This window comes from Acomys minous, assembly GCF_964271855.1.
Source record: "Acomys minous genome assembly, chromosome: 10".
NCBI lineage: Eukaryota > Metazoa > Chordata > Mammalia > Rodentia > Muridae > Acomys > Acomys minous.
Genome location: NC_140491.1, coordinates 29476217 through 29502548, shown reverse-complemented (window position 1 = coordinate 29502548; position 26332 = coordinate 29476217). Strand labels below are relative to the sequence as shown.

The 26332-nt window shown below is 45.8% G+C and overlaps 1 protein-coding gene across 3 annotated transcripts in view; it reads right to left on the bottom strand.

The window, feature by feature from the left end:
* CLNK (cytokine dependent hematopoietic cell linker) overlaps positions 1 to 26332 on the bottom strand; it is a 217716-nt gene that overhangs the window by 86995 nt on the left and 104389 nt on the right. For all 3 annotated transcript variants that reach the window (XM_084798064.1, XM_084798063.1, XM_084798065.1), the window contains exon 3: positions 61 to 132. In XM_084798064.1, coding sequence (XP_084654190.1) covers positions 61 to 132 — 72 coding nt within the window. The remainder of the gene's footprint in view (positions 1 to 60; positions 133 to 26332) is intronic.

The following is a 26332-nucleotide window of genomic DNA, read 5'->3' as shown; positions in this document are numbered from 1 at the left end:
TTATCTGTCACAGAATTAAAACCTTCATTCCTTTAATAATAAATAAGTAAACATTCTGACCTATTTTTCAGCAGAGAGAAGTTCTGGAATCTCAAATCACTGAATCCTTCTTTTGTTGTCCTTTTATTGCCCCTGGGAGGAGAGAAAATAGATTATAGCTGGGAAACAGCGAGGAGCTAGAGGAAAAAAAAAATTAATGAAGTGCATTCATTCATAGAAACAGCCCCCCCAGTCGGATTTGAGTAATTAATGCCTCACACATCTTTCTGACGTTCTCCTTGCATTTCCACTGGGGCTAAAAAACACGTTTAAAGAAACTTAATTACTTAAAATTGTGTTCTAGAGCACCGTTTTACAGGGCAGGGCTGTGGGATGGAGGAAGTGGCCAGGTCAAGGGGAAGCTGAAGCTGTCTCTCCCACGTTAGTGCCTTACTTATAATTGTCTTCTTGAAGTTTCCTGAGTCCCCCTGCCTCGTCTATACGGAGAGAAGCACAGATGTCTGCTGTGCGGTTGACAGGAGGCTGCTAAGCTACTGTGAGGGCAGTGACTTGAGCCTAGCACAAGTCGAGTTGCTTTACTGCGTCAGCTGAATTTGAGAAAAGTCTAGGAAACAGCATCCCACGTAGAGGCAGACTATTTAGCAAGCACAGCTCTGATCCAAGTAATATTTAGGCACTCCACTAAGGCATTTTCTACAAAGAGATTAAATGATTTTTAAATTGAGTTAATTTGTTAAAATTCATTAAATACATTTACTATCATAAGCCATCATTGTTATGCATCCTGGACTCGTCTCATTAGTCCGCTCCGGCATAGTCTCTTTTCTTTGCAGATATTCCCTGGGCTTTATCAAGTGCTTCCTGCAAGATTTCTTCCCCTCCACCCCCCCACCCCTGCAATTGCTCTTTGACAACTAGGTAGTTAGCTGATTTAACGTCACAACTCTCCTGCTCTCTCTGCCTGGGCTAACCTTATCCATTGGTCCTGGAAACTCCTCTACTCCCTGGCGTGCAGCCCTTTCTGAGACATGCCTTGTCTTTTCTCTTCAGCTTCTGCGTCCACATCAGTTCCATCCTGAGTCTGCCAAGCATCCCATTCCCACCCTGACTTTGCAGGCTGCCTGCTTTGTGGCTCCTGGTTGAGTTCTTATTTCACACTTTTATGTGTGTGTGTGTGTGTGTGTGTGTGTGTGTGTGTGTGTGTGTGTGTGTGCTTACCTGCTTGTCTAAACATGCACATGTGGTAGTCAGAGGTGAGCACCAGTGTCTTTATATACTGTGTGCATATATTTGTCACACACATAACATGTGCATGGAGGTCAGAGGACAACTTGAGGGAGTTTTCTTCTTCCATCAAGTGGCTTCTGGGAATGTCAAATTTGGCATCAAGTGCCTGCACCTGCTGAGCTATCTTGCCAGTCCCACCAAATTGTGTGTGTGTGTGTGTGTGTGTGTGTGTGTGTGTGTGTGTGTGTGTGTGTGTAGGGCAGGACTTCTCACCAAATGTGGAGCTCACTATTTCAGCTATAGTGGTGGGCTGGTGAGCTCCAGCTAGCCTCCTGTCTCTGCCTGTCTCAGTGCTGGGGTTTCGGATATGTAAAGCTGTTCTTTGTTTTAATATGGGCTCTGGGGATCCAAACTCAGGCCCTCAATCTTGCATAGCAAACACTTTACCCACTGAGTCATCTCCCCAGTCCCTCACCTTTGTTTTTAACGTATAACTTGTCTGACAAAACCATTGAGCTTCTGTCTCTTCCACCATGGAGACTTGAAGATTTGTCTTCCTGGGCCTGGGTTTGCGCCTGACATCCAGTGGGCTTATGTGGACATGTGGGAATGCACGTAGGACTTCTGGCCTTCAGGATAAACCTCAGGATCAGCTGAGGTTCCCTCCCCACCTGGCACCTTGTGTCCAGAGCACAGGACGCAACACAAGTACACTGTGCGGGGTAATTGTCACTGTGGAACTTGGCTCTTTAGAAGATGACAGTGCTAGTTCATGATTTCAGTTTTTTCTCTTTATTTAAAACTGCTTGTATGATCGTAATGACTGTATCATTCCTTGTATCTTTTTTTTCCCTTGTATCTTTTTATTTCATTATTTTTTTTCCTTCTGAGTAAAAATGGCTCATAAGTCTAATTTACATATTGAAGTTTCTTCTACGTTCTGGACATGAATGCCCATCAGTTTTCTAGATCTTTCTGTTGGTGACTGTCTGCAGACCCAGGCCTTCATCCTTGGGAGGCTCCGTGGTGCATAACTTAACTTTTAACTGAGCATCCTGGGCACTGAGTGTGGGTGTCCCCTCCATCTTGAGGATGTGTTACTACATCCTAACATGCCCAAATGACTTTTCAACTCTGGACCTTCCTCTTTACTCCCACAAGCCAGTCTCACTTTTAATTCTGCTTTTTGTATCACTAGTTCAGTCTCTAGCATTTACCGTTTCAGCTACCCTCTTATCTATCCTCTTTTTCCCCCAGGCCTCCTGGGTTCTAGTCCATCTTCAGAGTCACTGCAAGAATGATCTTCCTATGTACCAGAGCACCAGCAAGTACTCGCACCCAACGCTCCCTTAAGATTCTCCTTCAGATCACTGCTCCTGCAGGATAAAATGCAAGTATTCAACCACAATAGGCAAGATTCCTGTCCCAGATCCTCAAAGCCACTGATATCACTGTGTTCTTTAGCTGTCCCCTCTGCTAAGTCCCACGCTGTGGCCCATGAGCTGTCCTTTCTCATACCTCCACACCCTAGATCAGCTTACTCTACAGTTCCTCCATATGTAGAAATACATTCTTCTGGGTCAAGTTCAAATACATCTTTCTTCTGAGTTCCTCTCTGAGTTCCTTTGGCACTTCTACATTGCCATTTATTAGTTTGTAAATTCATTCATTCATTTACTTAGCAAATAGCTACTGGACTCTATCTATGCAAGGCAGTAACTAAAGGAGACAGCAGGAGTGTGTGCACGAAGCTTTCATTATAGTTGGAGAACAGGCGTTAACTGACTAAACAATCTTATCAGCATGACTTGCATTGCTCATCTTGCTCACCTTCCCACTGAGTAGCATGCTGAGGGTGGGGCATCCTGGGGTATCTCCTTGGGCACACAGGCTGTGTTATCCCTACCTGACCTCAAGAATGCTTGGATGATAACTAATATATTCCCAGATAACAAGTAGATAAACCATCTGCCAATGTTCATATGCAACAATGAAGTATTTGGCTGTATAGTCTTCTGTGACTAGGGGACTCTGATTGGTCCCTGCCCTGAGCAGGATGTCCTGTTTCATCTCTCCTCTGGGTCAGGAGCATCCATCTGGAGCTCTGACAATCCACAGAACACTCTTTTCAATGGTTTTCAGTGGACACATTTCCTTCTTAGCTCTGCACAAAGGTGAGGAGGCAGCAGGCGTAGAGCAGAAATTTGGCTGCAGGTAAGTCGGCTGGTTGGTGGCAGAGCATATGCTACATGTGGAGTGAGTGGCTCTTCTGTGTGCTGTGGAGGATGCCAGGGCTAGTGACTGCCGCAGGTCAGGTCAGTCCAGGAAGGAAGGGGTTGGGAGAGGAAGCCTTAATGAAAAGTTAGTCAAGGCAGATAGCAGCAAGCCTGGAAAACAAATGGTTGTCTGCCTTGCATGGCAAGTAGTTAAAGTTTGTTTTTAAAATGGTCTCAGAGAGCAGGGGTCATCAAAAGGATTACTTCCTGCCAAGCCGCTCTCTGCCTTAAATCAGTCCTCAAAGCTCAGATTTTAGATACATATAGCAATCACTACCACTACAACCACCACCATCGCCATCACCACCGCCACCACCACCAACAACAACATGACAACAACAACAACAACAACAACAACAACAACAACAATATACAAAAATAAAGTCTCAGATAGCCCAGAAAATGTTATCACAGGATTCCAAGAATGTTTGTTTTACATCCAGTGGTCCTCTGACTTTGAACAGGCTTGGGCACCGGCATTGAGGATGCCGGTGCTGCTTGCAGTAGTCTTAGGAGTAGACGTGCATCCTGTTAAAGGCCTCAGTCATTGGGGTCCAGCTGAACTCCATGGGAGTCACCCAGTGCACCCCACCTAAGTAGTAAAATAACTCACCTTCACATTCTTAACGTGCAAGCCTATTAACTTGTAACTGACTCTTTACATGTCCCTTAGGGAAGGAACCCAGACTGAATTGTTACATACAGGACCCTGCATGCTCCAGAAAAGCTGGAAGTGTCACAGCCTTACAAGAAAACAGGCAGAGAGTCAGGGGTCAATCAGTGAGTTTCATGGCAATCACCTCCCACTCTGTGGAAACGTACATTCTTCCCATAACCCCCAGCTCAGCTTCCTTCTGACTACCTTCCTTCACTCCAGATTCAACACTTTCTGGCTAGGCCATCTTTGATTTCCTCTTCCCCGTGAATAATCCTCTGCATCAGTGTGCACTGGGGTCCATCTCATACTCCTTTACCACCTGTGGTGATTTCAGTAAGAATGACTTAGTCACCAGGGAGTGAAGCTCTTTAAAAGGATTAGAAGGATCCAGGTGTGGCCTTTTAAGAGCAGGGTGTGGCCTTGTTGGAGGAAGTGTGTCAATGGGAGGTGGGTTTTAAGGTTTACAAGGCCCAGTCTCTCTCTGCCTCTCTTTGCCTGTTTATTCTTGCTCTCACTAGCTACATCATTTCTTTACTGGCATTAGAGCCTGTTGCTTCAGGATTCTGGCATATACTGATGACTGGCTGACACATCCAGCCTCGTGGATCAAACAACTACCGGATTCTTTAACCTTTCGTTAGGGCACAGCTATTATGGGACTAGCTGGACCACATCTTGTAAACCGTTCTAACAAAACCCTTTTCTCTCTATGTATATCCATTCTATCATCTTTTTAAAAAACGTTTCTGCTTTTCATATATTCCTTCCCTACGCAGACACTCATTACCGTTGGATGACCCTAGCAGAAACCAACTTGCATGTACTGGACTCAGTATATGCCAGTTGTCATGGGGGTATGGCAGCACCACAATGGCTATGTTCTCAGGGTCTGGGTATGTGAGTGGAGAAAGGGATATCTGAAGGTGCAGTTAAACTAAGGACCTTGCTGTGTAGTCTGAATGTGAAGTCTCTCCCATTGGCTCATGTGTCTGAAATCTTGGAGCCCAGCTGGCAGGAGTGAGAGGGTATCTGGGATGTAGCTGGAAAAAGTGGGTCGTGGAAGACAAGTCTTGAGGCTACTTAGGCTATTCCCATCCATTATTTACTCTCTGCTTCCTGACCTCAGAGACACAATGTCACCAGCCACCCCACTCTCCTGCAGTCATGCCTTATCTGTCAGGTAGCTTTTCTCTTAAACTCCGTAAAGTTGGTTCTTAGTGCTTTCCCTCTTTGTGGTGAAAGTTACTCTTTTGCATGGACGTAATAGACTGTTTAACCAGGCATGAGGTGTAGGTATCAGTTACCCAGAAATGAGGCCGCATCCCAGATCTCTTACCTAGTTTATTCAGCCATAGAGTTATTTCTACTTGTAACTCTTGTTTTCTTAAATTTTAACTTCATGTCCTTATTGTTTTTTTTATAAATAAATGGATAACAAAGCACCTTTCCACTTGAGACCAACAAAATCAAAGAAAGACAGGTGTGGTGGCGCATGCCTTTAATCCCAGCACAGCACTCGAGGCAGAGGCAGGTGGATCTCTATGAGTTCAAGGCCAGCCTGGTCTACAGAGCAAGTCCAGGACAGCCAAGGCTACACAGAGACACCCTGTCTCAAAAACAAACAAACAAACAAACAAACAAACAAAATCACTTTTGCCAACATGAGCTTTTCCTAGAGTGAAACTGAGTTGTACAATTGTTTTCATCTTCTAGCCTTTTCTGTACTTGGGGCTGTTCCCTGAAAGGTCTTCCCTTGGGAATCTGGCTTTCTCCAAATGCAGGAATTGTATCATTGTTAGCTAGCTTAATTGCTCAATATTTTTTGCAGGTAAACTGAATTTCGTATTCCACTGTGTTCTTTACAGCAAGAACAGTGGCCTTGTTGGCTAATGCTACAACCCCACTAAAGCTTAGGTCTTTGTCCTTAACTGGGGTTTCTTCCCTGTGTCTGCTGACTGGCTTCAAGTGTTCCAACAAAATTCTGTATAGCTTCAGCAGACCAGAACACATCTTTCTACATTATGATGTGCTCAGCAATTCTTTGTCACCACTCTTAGAGGTACAAGACCCTCATCTTTCATGACAACTCCAAAAAAATACTGACACTATTATTGACTATGAGCGTGGGATAGCCTTGGTACACACTGTGCTTGGTAGAAATCTAAGCCTCTCTCTCCATGCTTACAACAATGCACTGCTTAGCCCAAGGCTCTGACACAAACAACTCCATCAGTGTCCCACATATTCGAGTATGGGGGAAGGCATTTCCCCATGAGCAGCAATGTCTCCTGGGATCTCAGTATGAGTCTCATGTAGCCAGTACAATATCATAATCACTCATACAAGCTTTCCAGAGCTGAACCCTTCACCTTGCCACCTGCCACTGTATTTTCCTAGCATCACCACCAGACTTTCTCCGTCCACACACTGGAATTCTTCCCCATAGAGTCCACGATGCGGAAGGAAGGCCACAATGGAGCAATCAGAAAAAGAGTGGGTCTCTGATGTCAGTCTCATTCAGAAAGCATTCCCCAAGCAGACAAGCTGTAGCTTTCTTCTTCCCATAGAGCAGAAGAGCAAAATGGTAAAGTCAAACAAGTTAGTGGTCACCCCACACTACTGCTATGATGCTGTTTTTTGTGTGGCAGGAGCTGTACAATAAAAAAATGACAGGGGGCTGGAGAGGTGGCTCAGAGGTTAAGAGCACTGGCTGTTCTTCCAAAGGTCCCGAGTTCAGTTCCCAGCGACCACATGGTGGCTCACAACCATCTATAATGTGATTTGGTGCCCTCTTCTGGAGTACAGGCACACACGCAGGCAGAACATTGTGTAAATTATAAATAAATAAATCTTTCTTTAAAAATGACATGCAGTGTAGCTCCTCTTAACCACCCTTACTGCACAAAGGGGAACTGCATATAGAGTGTGCATCCCCCTTCACCTAGGACTGAACACTGACCAGTTTGGACTACCCTCATTGCGTGCTGGGTAATTACACACATTCGTTCACCTAACCACCCAGAATCGAACACTGACCAATCTGGACTACCCTCATTGTGTGCTTGGGAAGTGCATACACAGTAGCTCATGCTAACAAAATGAGGACTTGCCAAGACAGCACCCCTTACAGCCCGTTGCCATCTGTAGGCAATTGCCAGTTGCTGCTACGCTCACTGTCATTACAGTGTGCTGAGTAATCTTCTACGTTTTCTTATGCTGGTCTTTCACCACCTAACAAACACCACACTCCACGAGAGCCTTTCTATTCCCTTGGGAAGTCTATGCGATTTTCTTTCTTATAATTCCCCAAGGTTTTCCCCTTCTTTAGGCAATGTGTCAAGTCTCTTTTGTTTTTGAAATTGGCGAAGGCTATATACACCCAGCAAGAAATTCTCTAAATTTAAGTGTTCAAGCTATCTTTTCAGGAAAGCTTCTGGAATCTTCTCAAAGACATTTGGAATCGAACGTTTCAAGATGAGATGCACAAAAGCCAGCTCACTGGGCCAGTGGCTTTTAAAATTTTGTTTATCTTTTTTTTTCCCTTGTGAGATGAGGTCATTCTATGTAGCCCTGGATGTCCTAGAATAAGCTGGCTATGGATTTAGAAAGACCAGCCTAGGTCTGCTGGAATTAAAAGTGTAAAACAGTATTTTGTCTCGTAATCTCAAACTTCCCAGCTCAGAGCATGGCAGCTCTGCTGTAAGGAAGCCCCCTGCCTTCTTGTCACCCAATAATCAAGCACTGTCCCTCCTCTCTCTACCATGCCACCAAACCATTGGGGAGGTAGAAGGGAGCTTCTTCTTGGCTTCTGGCCTCCTCTGGTCATTGAGAGCATGATAAAGCATTCTCTTTCTGTAAAGCCTTGGTGTACAGAACTGGCTTTCCTGTGTATGCCATTTTCTGCTCATGTCAGGCAAGGGAGCCCTTCCTGGCTATCACTGTTGTCAAGGTTTTTCCATTGCTATCTGTGAGCTTTAGTGCATTTTGTTTTCTTCTTAGAAATTGCATTCTGTACTAGTCCTTGGTGGCTACCTAAGGGCATCACCCAAGCTGGGAGCGTAAAGAATGCAGTCAGCAGCTCCGGTTTTCTCCTTGGAGGCCATAGCTAATGGGTGAGCTGTGGCTGGGTTCTCACCTGAAAGCTCACCAGGGAAGGGTTTGCATCTCAGCACATTTGGTGTATGAGTCTGTGACAGGATGTAGTTTCTTTCAGCCCGTTAGACAAGGGATCTCATTTCTTCACCAGATATTGGTTGGAGGTTGTCCTCTACTCTTCGCATGTGGGTCTCCCTGACTTGGTGGGTGACTTCATGTCAAGGCCCTACAGTGTTTCCTACTTCAATCTGTATTTTTGTCTCCATCCACAGTTCCTTAGGATTTCTTATGTGACTAGATCAGTGGATCCTCTGTTAAAAATTTTGCCCATTGGCTTCTGGCTCCCAAGACAGCTTTAGAACAGGCAGGAGGCCTGGTGATGTCTTTGTTTTTCATTAGGAGGGTTTATGTTAATGAAGTGGTTCTGGAAAATTTCTAGTTTAGATGCTCACCAAATAGGACATGGGGATGGTTGCTAGGAGAACCAACCATGTCGCTGAAGGGTTAAGTCATAGCTTTACCTCTCAGCCTGGGAAGAAAAAGGCCTGAAAGCTCAACTGATTAAAAATGGCCACCGTTTAGTCCTTGCTAACCTCAGGCTTTGGAATGTCAGTCACCAGGCCACACCCAGGGCCCTCACCTGCCCACATGCCTGCCTTGTCCAGCTCAAAAGAGTAAAGAGTCACACTGCCTACTGCTTACCAGTTTTTCTTGTGTATTTGTTTGAATTCAAGCACATTTATTTACCTTTTTCATTTCTTTTTTTTGTTTTTTTTAAATTTATCTTTTAAAAATATTTAAAAATTCTAAATGTACATTGGTCTTCTGCCTGCATGTATGACTGCATAAGGGTGTCAGGTCCCCTGGGACTGGAATTACAGAGAGTTGTAAACTGGCACGTGGGTGCTGGGAATTGTACCCAGGTCCTTTGGAAGAATAGCCAGTGTTCTTAACTGCTGAGCCATTTTCCAGGCTCACTTATTAATTTTTAAAATATTTATTTCATTTTAAATTACATGTATATGTGCCAGTAGGTAGGTAGGTGAATGTGAGTGCAGGTGTATACAGAGGTCAGAAATGTTGTGTCCTCTGGAGCTGGAGGTACAGATGTGAGCTCCCCGACTGAGTGTTAGGAACTGAACTTGAGTCCTCTGCAGTATCAGCAGACTCATAACTGCCAAGCCCTCCCTCCAGCCCCCTCAGTACACTTACATACCACATTCTCTCAAGTTCATGAAGCCCTGTTGACCACTTCCTACTCTCTCATAGTTTTCCATTACTGGAAATGTTGCTGGGGTTCTTCACAGAGAAGCATGAGAGGAAATCTACTTGATGGTGGGCTCACCACAGTGAGAGACTTTGATTTTTACACCTCTTCTATGTATCATTTTCCTATTTTGTGATGTGATGGTTAGTTTTATGTGATGACTTAACTCAGCCATGGTTTCCAGATGCTTCCATGAAGGTGTTTTTCTCGTTTTAATGAACATTTCCAACCCCCACCCCCAGTAGAGTCTGAGTCCAGAAGGTTGTTCATATAATGTGCCCCATCCTCTAAAACTGAAAGCGCTAAGAGCAAAGGCAATTTTCCCTGAGTACTATGTTTGGATCTGTAACGGGCCAAGTGCTAAAGGCTTCACCACCAGCCTGTGATACAACTGGAAAGTAGGGGAACTCTTAGGAGGTGGGACCTAGTGAGCGGAAGCTAGATCATTGGGAATTGCCTTTGGAGGAAGATATTACAACCCCAACTCCTTCCTGTTTCCCTCTGTTTCCCAGTCTCCAGGAGGTGAACAAACTCTTTTTGTTGGGTGCTCCTTGCATGATGCACTGAGCTGCTGCAGGTCCAAGTAGTGGGGCCAGGTGATTAGTGGCTGTTTTTTCTGAAACCATTAGACCCAATAAGCCATTCCTCTTGGCAAGTTGATCTCAGTTACTTTGCTATATTACAAAAAGTTCATTGGTATGATAAAGCAGGAATTCTCCATCAAAGCGGTCATATAAACAGCGCCAGTCACTAGCCTGATGCCCTGAAGAATCTGGATTCAAGATGACAATATCAACTGCCACCTAAATCTCTTAAGTACCAGACAGTTGGGCAATCCTAGGCTTGCCAGCTTCCACAGGCTTGGGAGCTAATCCATAATGATCCTTGACTCCATCGTTCTGTTCCTTGTGTGTACATGCTATCACCACCACCACCATCATCATCATCATCATCACCATCTTTATCATCATCACCACTGCCACCTCACCATTATCTCTCTCTAACTATGTATCTTTATCTATATTTAGATTTATATCTGTCTACATCTTGAAGATTCATCTACCGGGAGCTGCATTCAGGTAGAGAGAGAGAGAGAGGAAACCATATCACTAGGTGAGAAACAGCTACCCTACAACAGATACTGTTCTTTGTGATCTGACTGCCTCCTCACAAGCCCTCAGTGTGGACACTCGTCCTGTCCCTATTTTGCAGAAGTAGAAACCAAGACTCGGTCTCTAATCTCTGAAGTTATGTAGTTAGATACCTCTCCCCTTAAAGTCTGTGGCTCTCCTTCATAGACCCCCAAACCCTAAACACCTGAGGGGCGGGAGGCAGGGAAGGCCACCTGAGAGTTGTGTCAGGACTTATGCTGGGAAATCACAATCCATCAAAAATGGAAGCAGTCTCCATCTCTGCCCAGGAACAGAGTTAGAGCAGAAAGTGTGAGTAACTAACTCCACTAAATTCCTGTTTTGAAACAGCTTCAATTTGGGGTACTACTCAGTGGTCCAGTGCCTCTCATCTGTGCTGATTACATCACAATCGGGACTATGAGGCCAGGGAGGGACAGCCAGCTAAAATGAAGTAATAGATTAGTTGTGTGACACAGCAACAGCCCTAACTGTTCTATTGACCTGTGCCATATCAGTTCAAAAATTCTGGGTCCTGTTACCTTACCTTTAATGCCAGGGATGGGCCAGGTGTGGGGGCACATATCTTTAATCTAAGCAGTCTGGAGGCAGAGGCAGGTGGATTTCTTGAGTTCAAGGCCAACATTATCTATAGAGTGAGCTCCAGGACAACCAGAAATATACATAGAGAGACTATCCCGACAAACAAAGAACAAACCACAAACGGGCAAAACATAAAACAAAGTCAGGGAATGGGGCTAATTGTGTTATTTATGATGGATAGCTACCAATCATGTCTATATCACACCATGCTCCTGACTCTGCTTTAAACAGACACCAGTGAGAAACCTGATTCATAAACAGCTGGGTGAGGCAGAGAAGTCCCAACGCCCTGTGCTAGGAAGGGTGTGTAAGGGAACTGGCTGAGAACTCAGCAGCATTAGTCAGCTCAAGTGTCCCCAGCTTACCAAAGCTACCCTGACCTTTCATTCAGATGAAAAGGCCGCTTCGTTCATCTCGACACCAATCCCTTTCTACTCAACAATCCTCTGCAGATTTCTCAATCATAAATTTCACCTGAAGCATTCTTTGCTATCTTCTCTGGCTGTGAATCCATTTTCTTCTACTCCCCTTTGCCCACCTCTAATTCTTCAGTCTTCTCAGTTGTCTGGCCTCTCTAGGAACCTAGAGGTGAATGTACAATGCTTAGTCCATCAGCTGGGACGGTGCTTGCTCTTTGTCGTGATGACTACCATGATTCCCAAAACCCTATCTGCAGCTGGGATCTGACCTTTTCCCTCTCTGTCCCAGAGTCAAGGGTGGACAGCATCCTTGAAGTCTGAAGATTGTTCTCAGCTGAACTGAAGTGGGACGCCAATCTCAGTGCCCTCCTCCAGCCAAATATTTCCTGGCTAGTGGCTAAGAGGAGTACTGTTTTGTCTCTTGTCTGAGCCCCTTCATGCTGCTCTAACAAATCATTAGCCTAGGGCCTTACACAATACACATTTACTGTAGTAACAATGAAATGTATTAGATGCCATCTTTCCATTGAGAGGGGGGTTGGGCTACCTATGCTCTTTCCACACCCACTTGCTGAAGGTGTAAAATGAGATGGGTCAGAAACAAGAAAGCTTGCATTACGTGTTGACCTGTGGTCAGGAGGTAGCTCTCTCTTCAGACTTGCTTTCTTCCTCACAGACATGCTTCCTCCAGCTTCCCTGACTCAGAGGGATCCCTGTGTTCTCTGTGGAAAGGAGCCAGGCCCTAGTTCTTAGTGTTTCCACCTGCATACATCATCCTTGGTAATCTCTTCCACCCTTACCTCTGGGATTCCCAACATTAGGGCCTCTTGCTACCTCCTCGTATGGAAGAGCAGTAGAGGAAACGCGGGTACGGGAGAAAATAAACAGGAAGGGGCAGGAACTTCTAGTTCCTGCTTGCTAAGGCAAAGAGTAGGTCTAAGATGTTCTAGACTACACCAGCTCTGCTTCTGGGAAGCAGGACAGAGCAGAAGGAGGTATCTGAATTCAACTCTTGCCTTCCTAGAGTCAGTCTCTAAAACATGGATTCTCAGAACCCAGGACTGGGGAAAGGTGCCGTGCCGCCTTCTCACTGTCTGACCCTACAAACAAAAAGGGAAATGAGCTGTTGACTCAATCATGTGCTGGCAGAGAGAAGGCTGCCCAGTGTCTTCAATGGTCTCTTCTTTTGGCCTTGATTACCTTATACTCCTAACCATGCCTCCTTGTGTCTTTCAAGTGAATGGCCCTCACTGTAACTCCTGTGATGCAAAAGAAAAAACTAACTTAGAAAACAAAGAAGGGAGGTTGACTCATTCATGGCAGGCTTCAAGAAACCCCACGTGTCCTTTCCCACTTCCTTTTCCTCCTCCTTGTTTAACTTCTGGTTCAGCAAAAAAGAGAAATGAACCAAGACAAAGACAGCCTATGGCTCATGCTCGGCACCGCTTCTGCCACTCTCTCTTCTCTCTTGCCTGTCAGAGGATGGCAAATGGATCATTAGTGTGTGAACGAGCACACAGTCACAGATGCAGGCTACCCTTTTCACAGGCCTGAAGATATGTTCAGGGTAGAAGTTACTCTGTAGATGGCCATGTCCCCAAGATCCTGTGTGCATGGCAGAAAACATAGAAAAACCACTATGTGTCTTAAAAAAAACAAAACCTTTGAAGCCTTCCTCCAAAATCTCCTTGATTTGTGCCTGGTGAGTCTATTCTAGTAACCCCTCTCCTCCTCCAAGTAAAAGGACACAACTGACCTGTGGTATAATGAGTGCTGGGACATGTTGAGAGAACAGGTGGAACTTCCAGAGAGAGCCACCGAGAGAACGGCTTTCCCTCTGTCCCCCAATACAACACTTTCTGATGGCCAGAGTGTCCAAAGAAAAGAAGGAAACCAAGGCCAGGGAGGGAAATGGGGAAGCCCTAACAACAGCTGCTTGCCTCAGTTTACCTTCTCTCCTTGGAGGTCTCTGGCACTCACTGTGGGACCCTCTTACTTTCCCAGCACCCCTTGTCTCACGGGATCTCATCCATCCAACATGAGGTGGTCAGGGGCCTCACTCTAAAACTTGGCATTCCCACCACTCAGGGACTGTCTGAACATGGTGTACAGGCCTTTCACAGTCTGGACCCTGGCTCCTTAGCTTGACTTCATGCCTTCATGGCAGCCGTTGTGAAGAACTGGCCTATCTGAGGTGCATATGGCTTTCCCAGTGTGTTCTAGAAGCCGAGGAATGCGTATGAGTCACAGTCAGAGTCTTTCCATAACATCCACAAGGTCCACAGATTAACATTTAACACACGTTTTCTTGTTCCAGGCCCATCTGGTTTTAGCCTCTCAGCAACTGAGTGCTGAGAGAGCTTATGTCACCTGCCCTTATCTTTCAGCGAAAAGATGACATTTAGTGCATGTCCATGTTCCCAGCCCTGAGGATGGAGAGACTCAGTCACAGGAAGATGACCAAGCTTCTGCCCAACAGCACATAGTCCAAAGGAGGAAGCATGGCTTTAAAGTGGGTCCCTGCACTAAAAGGCAAGGTATACATTGGCCCCTGAGAGGTAGTTTACTGCAGCTTTTTTTGTTACTGTTGTTGTTTGTTTTTATTGCTCCTTTCCTCCCTGTCCCATCCCCTCCCTCTTCCCCCTATTCTCCCTCTCCTACTCCTTAGAAAAGGAGAGCCAGCATATCAAATTGTATTAAGACTGAGCACATCCTCTTGCCCTGTAGCCTGGCAAGGCAGTCCCACCAGGGGGACGTGATCAAAAAGCAAGCAACTGAGTCCATGTTAGAGACAGACCCTGCTCCCCTTACTAGAGGAGCCACATGAAGCCAGAGCTGCCCATTGGCTAGATCTGTGTAGGGGGCCTAGGTCCAGTCCATGCATGGTCCTTGGTTGGTGCTTCAGTCCTGTGAGTCAGCCACTTTTCTCATTTTTTAAAATTTACACCATTATTTAAGCCACATTTGTACCTTACAGATGGATAAAAGAAGCTTAGAGAGGCAACACACACTGTGCATGACTGAACAGCCGTAAGGGCCACTACAAGATTCAAACTCAGACCTATCTGCCTCAAAGACCATTTTTCTCAATTGTATCATACTGGGCTTTAAGGAAATGGAAAGTGTCCAGGATCCCAGAGTCACCCCAGAATTTTTATATCTTTCTTTGAATCAGTTCCTTTCCCATACTGGTTCTGATGAGCTTTGCAAGCAGATCCATCTTATCATGTGTCTGGCAACACCAGTTTTCAAAGCATTTATCAAAAGGCAATCAAACCTGGAAAGGCAGAGTTGAAGCTGATCGTTATAATATGTCCCCTCGTTTGTGCCTCTCTGGGGCCTTTTAATAGCATCATTTGGCACTGGGAGTGTTCAGCCTTTGCTATATTTTGAGAATACTGTTGGCATTAAATGAGATAATGCATACAAAATGCTTGGAATAACATTTGGAATAGAGTAAGTTCTCGATAAGTTCTTAGGCTTGCCATATTTATCAAAGTCAAGTCAAAACCCTTTTCCTCTTTAGTTTGTATTGTGAGGCAGGAATTGTTAGTGTCTAGACTATAGCAGTGAGCAGAAGAAAGACTGAAGTCTCCCTTGAAATGAAGCAGAAGGGACCTTTGTCTACATAGTGCAGAAGGCCAGCTATAACTAGCAAATGACCAGGGATGTGAGGACACGTTGGAAGGTGATGCAAAAAGATGACAACATCAGGTACCCAGGTGGAATTGGAACGAATCAATCAATCCATGCAGCACCTAGCCCAGGGCATAGAATAGCAGCCATGGGTCTATGTGTTGCTCTTTTACATGAGCTTTATATGAGCTTTATTACATGACAACCCATGACCCCCATGACTGCTTCCTGAGAAGCAGATGATCATCGGGGATCATTATTGTATGAACATACACTCTGATGTTTAGGCATTGGAATGTTGACTCCTAGACTTATATGATAATGGTAATTAATATTAGCTGAGGTGATGACTATGAGACTCCATAGTGGCATCGGTGTCTTCATAAGGAGAGAGACCCCGTCTTGCCATGCGATAGCCTCGATGATGTTCTGAGGTAGCAAGAAGGCTCTTACTAGACATAGCACTATGCTCTTAGACTTAACAGCCTTCATACCTGTGGGCTCAGTAAACGTTCCTTTGCAAGCTTTGTGGCCTCAGGTACTTTGTTGTAGCAACAGAAAGCCAATGAGACAGGTGATAAAGGGAATCTTGAGATAATTACAACAACCTAAGCAGGATGTGGCAGTGGCTGGGAAAAGGGCAGAGGAGGGGAGGGAATGTTCCAGTAACCATAGCCATATCTGAGACTCTCAAGCACTCTCCTAGATTTTCTCTCCCAAATCTGCCCACAGAATAAACCTCTTTCTAACATTCATTCTCCTCATTAAGAGCAAAATTTGCAACAGTTTTTTTTCTTTTCTTTTCTTCTCAGCTTTGTCTTGTATAGGTATCCACCTTCTTGGCTTTGCTTGTTTTATCCCTTTTGGAGATGTCCTGGCCCACCTAGAGTGCATAGTGTATAGGATTCCAGAGGAACCAGAAAGCCAGGCATGGCATGTGCCTCTCTTCATGGTGAAATCACAACAGCATGAGACTGCCAGAGCAGCCTTTAACTCACACTGTGGATGCTTCTTCAGAGCTTCATTATCAAGCTCTTAATAAGTATTCAGATGGTTTGAGCACTGGGATTCCTGTAGCTCAAACGTCAAAGCAGTGACTTGTAATGTCTAGGTGAAGTCCTCAAGCCATGGCAGAGAACCAATCACCAATGAGACACTTAATGTCAGATCTGCATGGCTGAACGAAGGCAAGTAGGGGCCACCTACCAGTTACCTCAGAGACAGCACCCATGTGGGGAAGCTGGCTCATACCCACACAACAGAGGTGGTTTCTCCATTAGAATGTAAGGGTCATGCATGCCAGTTCTTACGTACAACTATTCAGAAAGTAAATTGTATAAAAATATAATTGATTAAATTATAGTGAAAGCAAAGATGATAAACACACAAAGTACATCAGTAACTAGTCATATGCACAGCCTAGACGGCATTTACACCTGACTTCTCAGGGGTGGACTCTTGCTTCTCTGTGTTAGTGGTATCACTTCACAACTCTGTATTTAGTGGTATCAAATTGGTAGCATGACATGGGCCAGAGGTGTGAGGTGTCCACCATAGAAATTAGCATATGCTCCAAATCAGGATTTTGCTTTCTGAACACTGTGCACCAAGAAAATAGTGGAGGGACCATTATTGAAGCTGTCTTAATTTTCCTATGTGTCATGTCTATAGATGCAGTGAATAGCACAAAAGTTGAAAGACAGCCTTACAGTGTTCAAAACTGCTATCTAATTCAGTGAAGACCTGCTTATTCAGCAAGGAATGAGGGAACGTCTGACATATGTCTGTTGTTCCATTATTGTTTTACTTATTAACATAAAGGGAAAGTCCCTTTACTTTGTATTGGAAAGGAAATATTGATGTCAGAATTATCTATACTCATTTGTCAGTTGTAACCATAGATTTGCTAAGGATATGAGCTCAGCATTGATCAGTGGAGTCACTCTGGGGGAATCAATTAGCTATATGGCATTGACAGTAAAGAGTACTGCATATTTCATTATTATTTGTAAGTTGCATTCTATAAATCTTTTATAATAGGAAAATGTATGTAACTTGTATACTTTTATAGCTACATACAAATTTTACCTCACCTCACTCTGAATTATATGTTAGACATTTACCAACACCATTGGCTAGTCCACTTTGCATAGCACCATGGTCGGCAGAGCTCAGACCAACACCAGTTATTGGTGGCATGTGGTACACCTCATATTAGACCCTGAACTTCATTGCTCTGGGCCACACATTTTACAATTCTAGGTGAAGATAGTCGTCATATTTTCCTGGTTGTACTGTGGGGTTGGTGTACAGTGAAAGTTAATTCCATTCCCTTTCAAGTATGGGAACACAGGAGGAACACAACCTTACAGAACTTCCTCTCTAGCCCTTCCCTGAGGTGCTGGTGCTTTCAGTATTTCATTTCTCCAGTTCAATGTACTGGGATCTATCTATTGTTTATATCTGGAGTAGTGGTAAACTCAGAGAAGACTCAAGTTTAATTTCCTTTTCTATTTCTGCTTTACCAGAGGCTTAGTCAACAGGAGTACTATGAAGAAAAGGAGAGAAAAGACCGATAACCTTTTTCCTCCCTGAACCAAAACATGCAGCATAGTTGTAAGAGAGAAGGCTTGTCAGCAATGGGACTAGCTACTCACTTGACCTGCTTTTCTGCATCCAACTTTCCATGCTCAGCACTTAGACAGTATCCAAGCTCTGTCATCAATTAAATCGTAACTACATAATAGTTAATCTTCCTCAGAGCATTAAAAATAACATGTTCACTGGGTGATGGTGGTGGTGGTGGCGGTGGTGGCGCATGCCTGTAATTCCAGCATTCTGGAGGCAGAGGCAGGCAGATCTCTGTGAGTTCGAGGTTAGCCTGTCCACTGAGAGAGTCCAGGACAGCCAGGGCTACACAAAGAAACCATGTTTCAACATCCAACCAACCAACCAACCACCACCATCACCACCACCAAGCCTTCCCCCACCCCCTGCCCCGAAAACCAACGAACCAACCAACTAACCAACCAACCAACCAACCAACCAAAAAATGTGTTCAATTTTAACGGAGGAAGACAACCTTTGGAAGTGACAGCATGCCCTGTTCTTCCTATACTGCTCTAGCTAGTATTTTATTTTCTCTGAGCCATATACCCTAGAAAGAGAAGAAAGAAAGAAAAAAGGCTTTTATTTCTTTCCTGGCAGGTGCGCTTTGTGGCTCAAAGCCTTCACTTCTCTTGCAGGGTGAGTACAGTAGGGTGGGAGGAGCAACTCACGTTTGTGTTTCCCAGCCTCGGCTTTAGAGAGAGTAGAGAACAGGTATGCTTCTCAGATCAGAACCACAGGCAAATTTATTAAGGAGCAATGAGGAAATGAGTGCCTGCGGAAGCATCAAGATCTGGTGATAGAAGCATCAAGATCTGGTGATAGTTTTTGTTGTTGTTGTTTTGATGTTTTTGTTTTTGTTTTAAGTGAAATGTAAGTCAACTATACCTCACCCTTAGGTCTACGGGAAAGAAATGCAAATGTCTAGATAAAGACCTGTGTATCAGTGTGCTTAGCTATGTGAGTTACAATAGCCCAGTGGGAAACCACTTAAATGTCTATCAATTGGCGTTAGAACACGTGGGGGCGTCCTCCTGCAACAGGATGCCATTTTGCAGTAAGACAAAAAGAACGCTTACACATGCTGCCACATCATCAGCCCCAAAACTTTCTCCTGAGTGAAAGAAAGCAGCCAGGCACAAAGCCCATGTAAAACACCACTTTTGTAAAATGCCAAGGAAAGGTGCAACTAGCTAAGCAGTTGCTTAGGAAGGTATGGAGAAAGTAGCTAACGAGTTGCTTCGGAAGGTGCGTGCATACGCGCGCGCGCACGCGTGTGTGTGTGTGTGTATTACTGGAACTGAAACAAAAAGCATCTTGGGGTGAAAGACCCCACTTCTAAATGTTGTTTAGTCAAGGCTTGCTATTTTGTAAATGATTCTATTTTGTAAGGCTTGTACAATGGTTAAGGGAGGTCACCTGAAAGGCTCAGTCAGACTGGAAAAATACCACCATGTCACAAGGCTCGCAGACGTCACAAGGTTCATGGTCACCCACCATTTCACAAGGTCTACACAAGCGGTTCTGGCCAAGTTATTGAAAAAACAGGATGTATGGTCAGTGAATAGGCTAGCCTAAACATTTCCTGATTCCAAAGCCCTAACCAGAGCTAAATCTAGCCGCATTAAGTTAGCCAATCAAGACCCTGTAACTATGCTTCTCGCTTCTGTAACCCCCGCTTCCTGCTTCTCACCCTATAAAAGGGTCTCCTCCCCTTCACTCGGCGCGCCAGTCATCCGATAGACTGTGTCGCCCGGGTACCCGTGTAATCAATAAAGCCTCTTGCATTTGCAACCGGACTTTGGTTTCGCTGGTTCTTGGGGAGGGTCTCCCTGACGAAGGACACTCCGTGAGGAGGGTCTTTCATTTGGGGGCTCGTCCGGGATAGAGACCCCCGCCCAGGGACCACCGACCCAAAATCGGGAGGTAAGTTCTCTGCTGCTGGCATTGTGGGTATTGTGTGTCTTGTTTGTCTCCTGGTTGTCCTCCATCTCTGTGCTACTCTGAGACTCAATTGGGTCATTAGTATCTGGTGGAGGCTAGAAGGAGTTGACGAACTCGGACTTCTCCTCCACACCCCTGGGAGACGTCCCACGGGGGTATCCGGGGTCCTTAGGACCCATCTGAGAGGACGATCCGACTCGGCTTGGTTGGGGCTTCGCCCCTGGTCAACGGATACGCTCCTCATCTGGGAGACGGGGAAACCGGAACCCCAACGCAGTCTCCAATTGGTTTACTTTCATTTTGGTGCCGGCACCGCGCAGCGCGATCCATCTCTTTTGATTTGTTGTTAATCTTTCTTGTCACTCTGTGTACACTCCCTTTCTCTGCAGACATGGGCCAGACAGTTACCACCCCGCTGACCTTAACCCTTAAACATTTCAGGGAAGTCCGGACCATCGCACACAACCAATCTGTGGAGGTCCGTAAGGACCGATGGCAAACGTTCTGTGCCTCCGAATGGCCAACCTTCAATGTTAACTGGCCACCGGAGGGCTCTTTTAACCTGACTCTCATTTTACAGGTTAAGGCAAAGGTGATGGACCCAGGCCCTCATGGCCACCCTGACCAAGTCCCATACATCATTACTTGGGAGACTCTGGTCCGCGACCCACCCCCTTGGGTTAAGCCTTTCCTTTCCTCGCCACCTCCGTCGGCTCCACCGGCCTTACCACCCCCTTTGACTCCCACACCCACTCCCCAGACGGGACTACACCCCACGGTCCTCAGACCCCCTCCCAAGGTCCTTCCCCCCGAGGACAGGACCCTCCTAGACCTCCTGTCCGAGGAACCACTCCCTCCACCTTACCAGGGCCCTCAGCCCCCGGCGGGTGCTGCACCTCCCGCCGCTCCGGAGGCACCTCCCCAATCCCAAGCAGCCGCTTCCTCCCCTGTGGCGGGCCGCTTGCGGAACCGCCGGGAACAAACCCCGGACGCCACCTCCCAGGCTTTTCCCTTGCGAACTCAATGGGCCTGCAACTCGGGACTAACCCCCTGTGTGTCAGCCACAGTGCTTAACCAAACCAGTGACTTCTGTGTTCTGGTCGAAGTCTGGCCCAGGGTTACCTACCATCACCCTAGTTATATATACTCTCATTATGAAGGAATGACCAGACATCCCAGAGAACCTGTCTCCCTCACCCTAGCCTTGTTGTTAGGTGGTCTCACCGTGGGAGGAATAGCTGCAGGAATAGGAACAGGAGCCACCGCCCTAGCTGAAACATACCAGTTCAGACAGCTCCAGCAGGCCATGCACACTGATCTTGTGGCATTAGAAGAATCTATATCGGCCCTAGAAAAATCATTAACCTCACTCTCTGAGGTGGTCCTCCAGAACAGGAGAGGACTGGACATTCTGTTCCTTCAAGAAGGTGGACTCTGTGCAGCTCTGAAGGAGGAATGCTGTTTCTATGCGGATCATACTGGGCTAGTCAGAGATAGTATGAGCAAATTAAGAGAGAGACTAAAGCAGAGACAGCGTCTCTTTGAGTCAGGCCAGTCATGGTACGAGAGATGGTTTAATGGGTCCCCCTGGTTTACCACCCTAATCTCCTCCCTGCTAGGACCAATCATTATTATACTCTTGATTCTCCTATTTGGACCCTGCATCCTCAACAGATTGGTCCAATTCTTGAAAGATAGGTTATCCATAATCCAAGCGATGGTCCTCACCCAGCAATACCATCGCCTGAAGCAGGAAATGGAAACTGAAATAGAATGAAAGATTCCATTCTAGTTCATAGAAAAAGAGGGGAATGAAAGACCCCACTTCTAAATGTTGTTTAGTCAAGGCTTGCTATTTTGTAAATGATTCTATTTTGTAAGGCTTGTACAATGGTTAAGGGAGGTCACCTGAAAGGCTCAGTCAGACTGGAAAAATACCACCATGTCACAAGGCTCGCAGACGTCACAAGGTTCATGGTCACCCACCATTTCACAAGGTCTACACAAGCGGTTCTGGCCAAGTTATTGAAAAAACAGGATGTATGGTCAGTGAATAGGCTAGCCTAAACATTTCCTGATTCCAAAGCCCTAACCAGAGCTAAATCTAGCCGCATTAAGTTAGCCAATCAAGACCCTGTAACTATGCTTCTCGCTTCTGTAACCCCCGCTTCCTGCTTCTCACCCTATAAAAGGGTCTCCTCCCCTTCACTCGGCGCGCCAGTCATCCGATAGACTGTGTCGCCCGGGTACCCGTGTAATCAATAAAGCCTCTTGCATTTGCAACCGGACTTTGGTTTCGCTGGTTCTTGGGGAGGGTCTCCCTGACGAAGGACACTCCGTGAGGAGGGTCTTTCAGGGGTGGGTGGGGGGGCTGGAAATGTACTAAAAGCTGGTTTGTGGTGCTCCGCAACACAATCTAGTAAATTTGCTGCAAGGCCACTGAACTGTACATTTTGAACCTGGTGGGTTGTAGGGCATGCTTATATTTAAAAGGAATCTGAGCTTTTAGCTTCGAGTTGTCTGTGACTGTCTCAGGTTTTCCCTCCCCGACAGAAAGGCCCTGGTATCTGTGTTCTGCACACCCCCTGCCACTCCACTGAAACCTGATAACACCCAGTCCTTCTCTAGCTGTGTCGCAAGGCACGGAGCCCTGAGGAGCAGGAGCTGGAATTAAGGCTGACAATGCCCAGCTCCCTCGGAAGCAGGAAGCCGGTCTGAGGCTTTTCATGCCAAATTAGAGTTAAGCATGGTTATCACCTGTTAGGAAAATAAGCTCGCTCTGGTTTCAGGAGCTTTGTGTTTTCAAATCAGTCCGGCTCCTTGAAGTGCTGCCAGCAAATCAGCAGCAGACGTCAATGGGAGACAGATGGAATCTGTGGGCCTGGACTTGGCAATAATGAGGTGGTCAATACCTTGTTGGAAATAAAATTAAACATTATGAGTTACCATCCCTCTCAGAGCACCTTGGCTGCTCTCTGTGTGACAATGACCTCACTAATTGCTTATTAGGGTGAGTTTTATTTCTGTAAGAAGCGTTGGCAAATGTGGTGGAAAGGGGGAGGAGCTGGGCAGACAAGGAAAGAAAAAAGAAAGGGAGGGGAAAGGAGACCTTTAGGGACATGAGGAGGTTACTGTAGGTCTCTATTATGTTCACAACACCAAACAGAAACTAAAAAGGCTGTCTGCATGGTGTTCAGTACAGTCTATGGAGTCTTAGCCGTCTCTCACTTGCATAGAGCTCGCTTTCTTGTTTCCAGTTTTATTTTATTAATTAATTAACTAGTTAATTAATTAATTTTTTGGTTTTTCGAGACAGGGTTTCTCCGTGTAGCTTTGGCTGTCCTGGACTAACTTTGTAGATCAGGTTGGTCTCGAACTCACATGGATCCGCCTGCCTCTGCCTCCCAAGTGCTGGGATTAAAGGCAGGCACCGCCACCACCACCCAGCTGCATTTTAAAATAAGGAAATCGAGGCAAATAAGGCAGGATATTCTGTCCCAGACACGCAGTGGAACTCAACAGCTGCAGGTAAATCTTATTTGTAGGTAGTTCCAAGCCCAGGACTCTTCCTAAGTGTTGGGGCAGAAAGAAGAGGCCTCGTCAATGGCCCAGCTAGTTCTTTCTAAGAATGTAAGCCCTGTGTCACCTGGATACTTCTTCTTGCTCCTGGCCTTCATGCCAAGTTAAAGATCCTTTGAGCAAAGAAAAGAGAAGATGAGCAGGCTTCTGCCGCATCCCTTCATCCCAGCATCACTCAGACAACCTGGGCTATGCTACTGAGAAACAGCAGACATGGGGCATTGACAGCCCAGGCCACTCAGTCAGGGAGTAACCATAGCTCCCTGAATTCTGGAACCATGCCGTTTTCCAAGGCTGCTCTTTCCTCAATACAACCACTTTATTCTTTCTACTGGTTTAGCACCCCGAATATCTGTGTCAACACAGTGTCAGAGGATACCTATCATGAAGTCACCTGACAAAGACACTGACTGAACTCTCAAAGAATCACTGGTGATTTTGTCAGCAGTGTGCATACACTCCCTCTGCCTCATTTTCCTGACCTTTATATTTTTCCATTAAAGACACCATTCACTCTAACTCTGGTTTGTAGCATCTCATATGAATAGAACTTCTCCTGACTGGGCTGTGAGCGTTCCCACACTATCTAATTGAGCTAATTCTGTTTGGCAGTGCTTATGTCTGCCCCTGGCCCATGGCCCTGATCTTCCAGGGTGCTCTGTGCTCATTTCTGTCATCAAGTTTGCTGTATTATACTGAGTCTGCTGGTTTGCTTGCTTCTGTATCCCTAAACAAAACAAATGCAAATATAACCACCCCAGAAGCATTGTCCCTGGAGAGGGTGGACTATGTGCAAACCATTGCAAGGACCTTCTTGGACTTTTAATTTGTAGCTCCAAGTACATTTTCTGGGAGACAGTTGGTTCTGGTAGATGTTTATGAGAATATACGGTTGGGTCTGCAGCTCAGTCTGAGAAATTTGGCAATAAGGCCTTTCCACCCTGGAGTCCCATGGCGTTCCCTTTGAGTCAAGAGCACAATCTACTTGGTGAACTTGCTTTGTGCCCAGTGATAAATTTCTCCATGGTAGCCCTTTGTCCTTTGATTAGATGCCCGTTCACCACAGGTGAGAGAGGAACAATTCTAAGAGTAATTGAACACAAATTTTCACAGCTGATCAGCAAGCTCTATGCTGCTACACAGCTCAAGTATTTCTCTGACTGAGATGCTGAGAAATGGGGACGGGGGTGGGTTGGGGGCGGGTAGCAAACGGTTATCAAATCACTCTTTTATTGGAGCAAAACAGGACTCGGTACATGCAGCCCAGGTGGCCATGACAGGAACAGTAGCTGCTTAGGGACTGGGGCTGGGGGTGGGGTGGGGGGAAGAAATGCTCCTGTGGGAAACTTGAGTCCTTCAGATGTAGGCATGGAGGACTCTAAGTCAAAACTTCTCGAATGCCCTTGAGCTCCCTATCCCTCCACTGGGTGAATGTTGTACAGTATAAGGAATATTATTTCCATTATACAGGTAGAGAAGTTGAGTTCTGTACTCAAACAGCCTAGAAAGGGTTGATTTTGGGAGACAAATGTGGGCCATATGATTTTTAACCTTGTCTCTACACAGACACATCAGTTTCTTCTTCTTCCCCTCCCCCAAGGTCATAAGGAAAATGACATTCTTTTTAAGATTTTTTTTATTCATGAGGAGACATAGCTTAGTATACTAGCCCACAGATACCTAGTGCAGGGGGGGTTCTCTCTCCCTCCCCTGGGCCACTGTGCCCTACCATCTCTTCAGAATGACTGCTCCCTGCAGAATCAATGTTTTCCTGCATGTGGCTCCCCAAGATAGACCAGACCTTTGTTTGTTTCTTCCTTTGCTTCAGTTGGTCCTTTAAGTTCCAACTCCAGGTCATATGCTAAGTCAGATGAAATCGATGCCACCTCTCAGGAGGCTTCCCTGAACTTGCTGGGGCTTTAAATATTAATTTGTGGAATATTTTGGTTTTCCTTGAATGAATGCAATGTGTAAAAAGGCACTGCCATGTTTTCTTTTCTGTTCTGGAATGCGGCAACTCCTAGAGTGATGCACCCAGCACTGAGATCACAGCAGACAGTGTAGGCTTTGGTGGTCCAGGGGCTTCAGAGACAGATAGAGATGGCTAAGTCAAGTGTTAGCTCTCATGAGATAGGTGGGCTCTATACATCCTTCCCCGGGAACAGCCATGCCTGTCGCCACAGTATTTTGGGAAGGTCCTTGCTCAATCAAGAGTACTTCTTATTGGAGGAGCAAAGAGGGTGAGGCAAGGCTCAGGACATATTGGCAAAGTGTGGTCAAGGGACTAGGGTGCTCACCTAGGTATGGTACAGCCTGATTCCAAGCCCCAGGAGCCTAGAGTGAGCACAGATCCTGTAGGGAAGGTGAGGAGACACTGACACCTACTAGGGTGGGAGAAAGGCCTTAGCCTAAGGCTCGACCCTCAGCAATTCTCTGGGGGAGTTGGCTGATTCCCTTACCCAAGGGAGGGACTAATACCTCACCAGCCCACATGGGTTTCAAAGCAATAGAGTCTAGTCTGCCCAATATGGACAAGGCATCATGATATAGACTGGCCAGTGATCACTGTACTGCTCCTGGGGAAAGGCTTTCACAGATAGTGTCACTGTCTCTCCCAAGACATTAGCTCCGATACAAGCCTTGCCTCCTACAAGGGAATTCCTACAAAATACTCAGTTTTTCAAATCTTCAGACTAGAAATCAACCTTTGTTTTTTTAAACCCCCAGCCAACTGCAATTCCTCCACAATGGGAGAAAGAGTGCGCTGTTGACTCCCTGATAGCTTGGGGGGGGGCAAGAAGTAGGAAGACAGTAATTAAGGGATAGGGCAGAAGATAAGCCTCCCTGTTGCTTCACCAGGAAACTTGATTTTTTTTTCCCCTATGGAAATT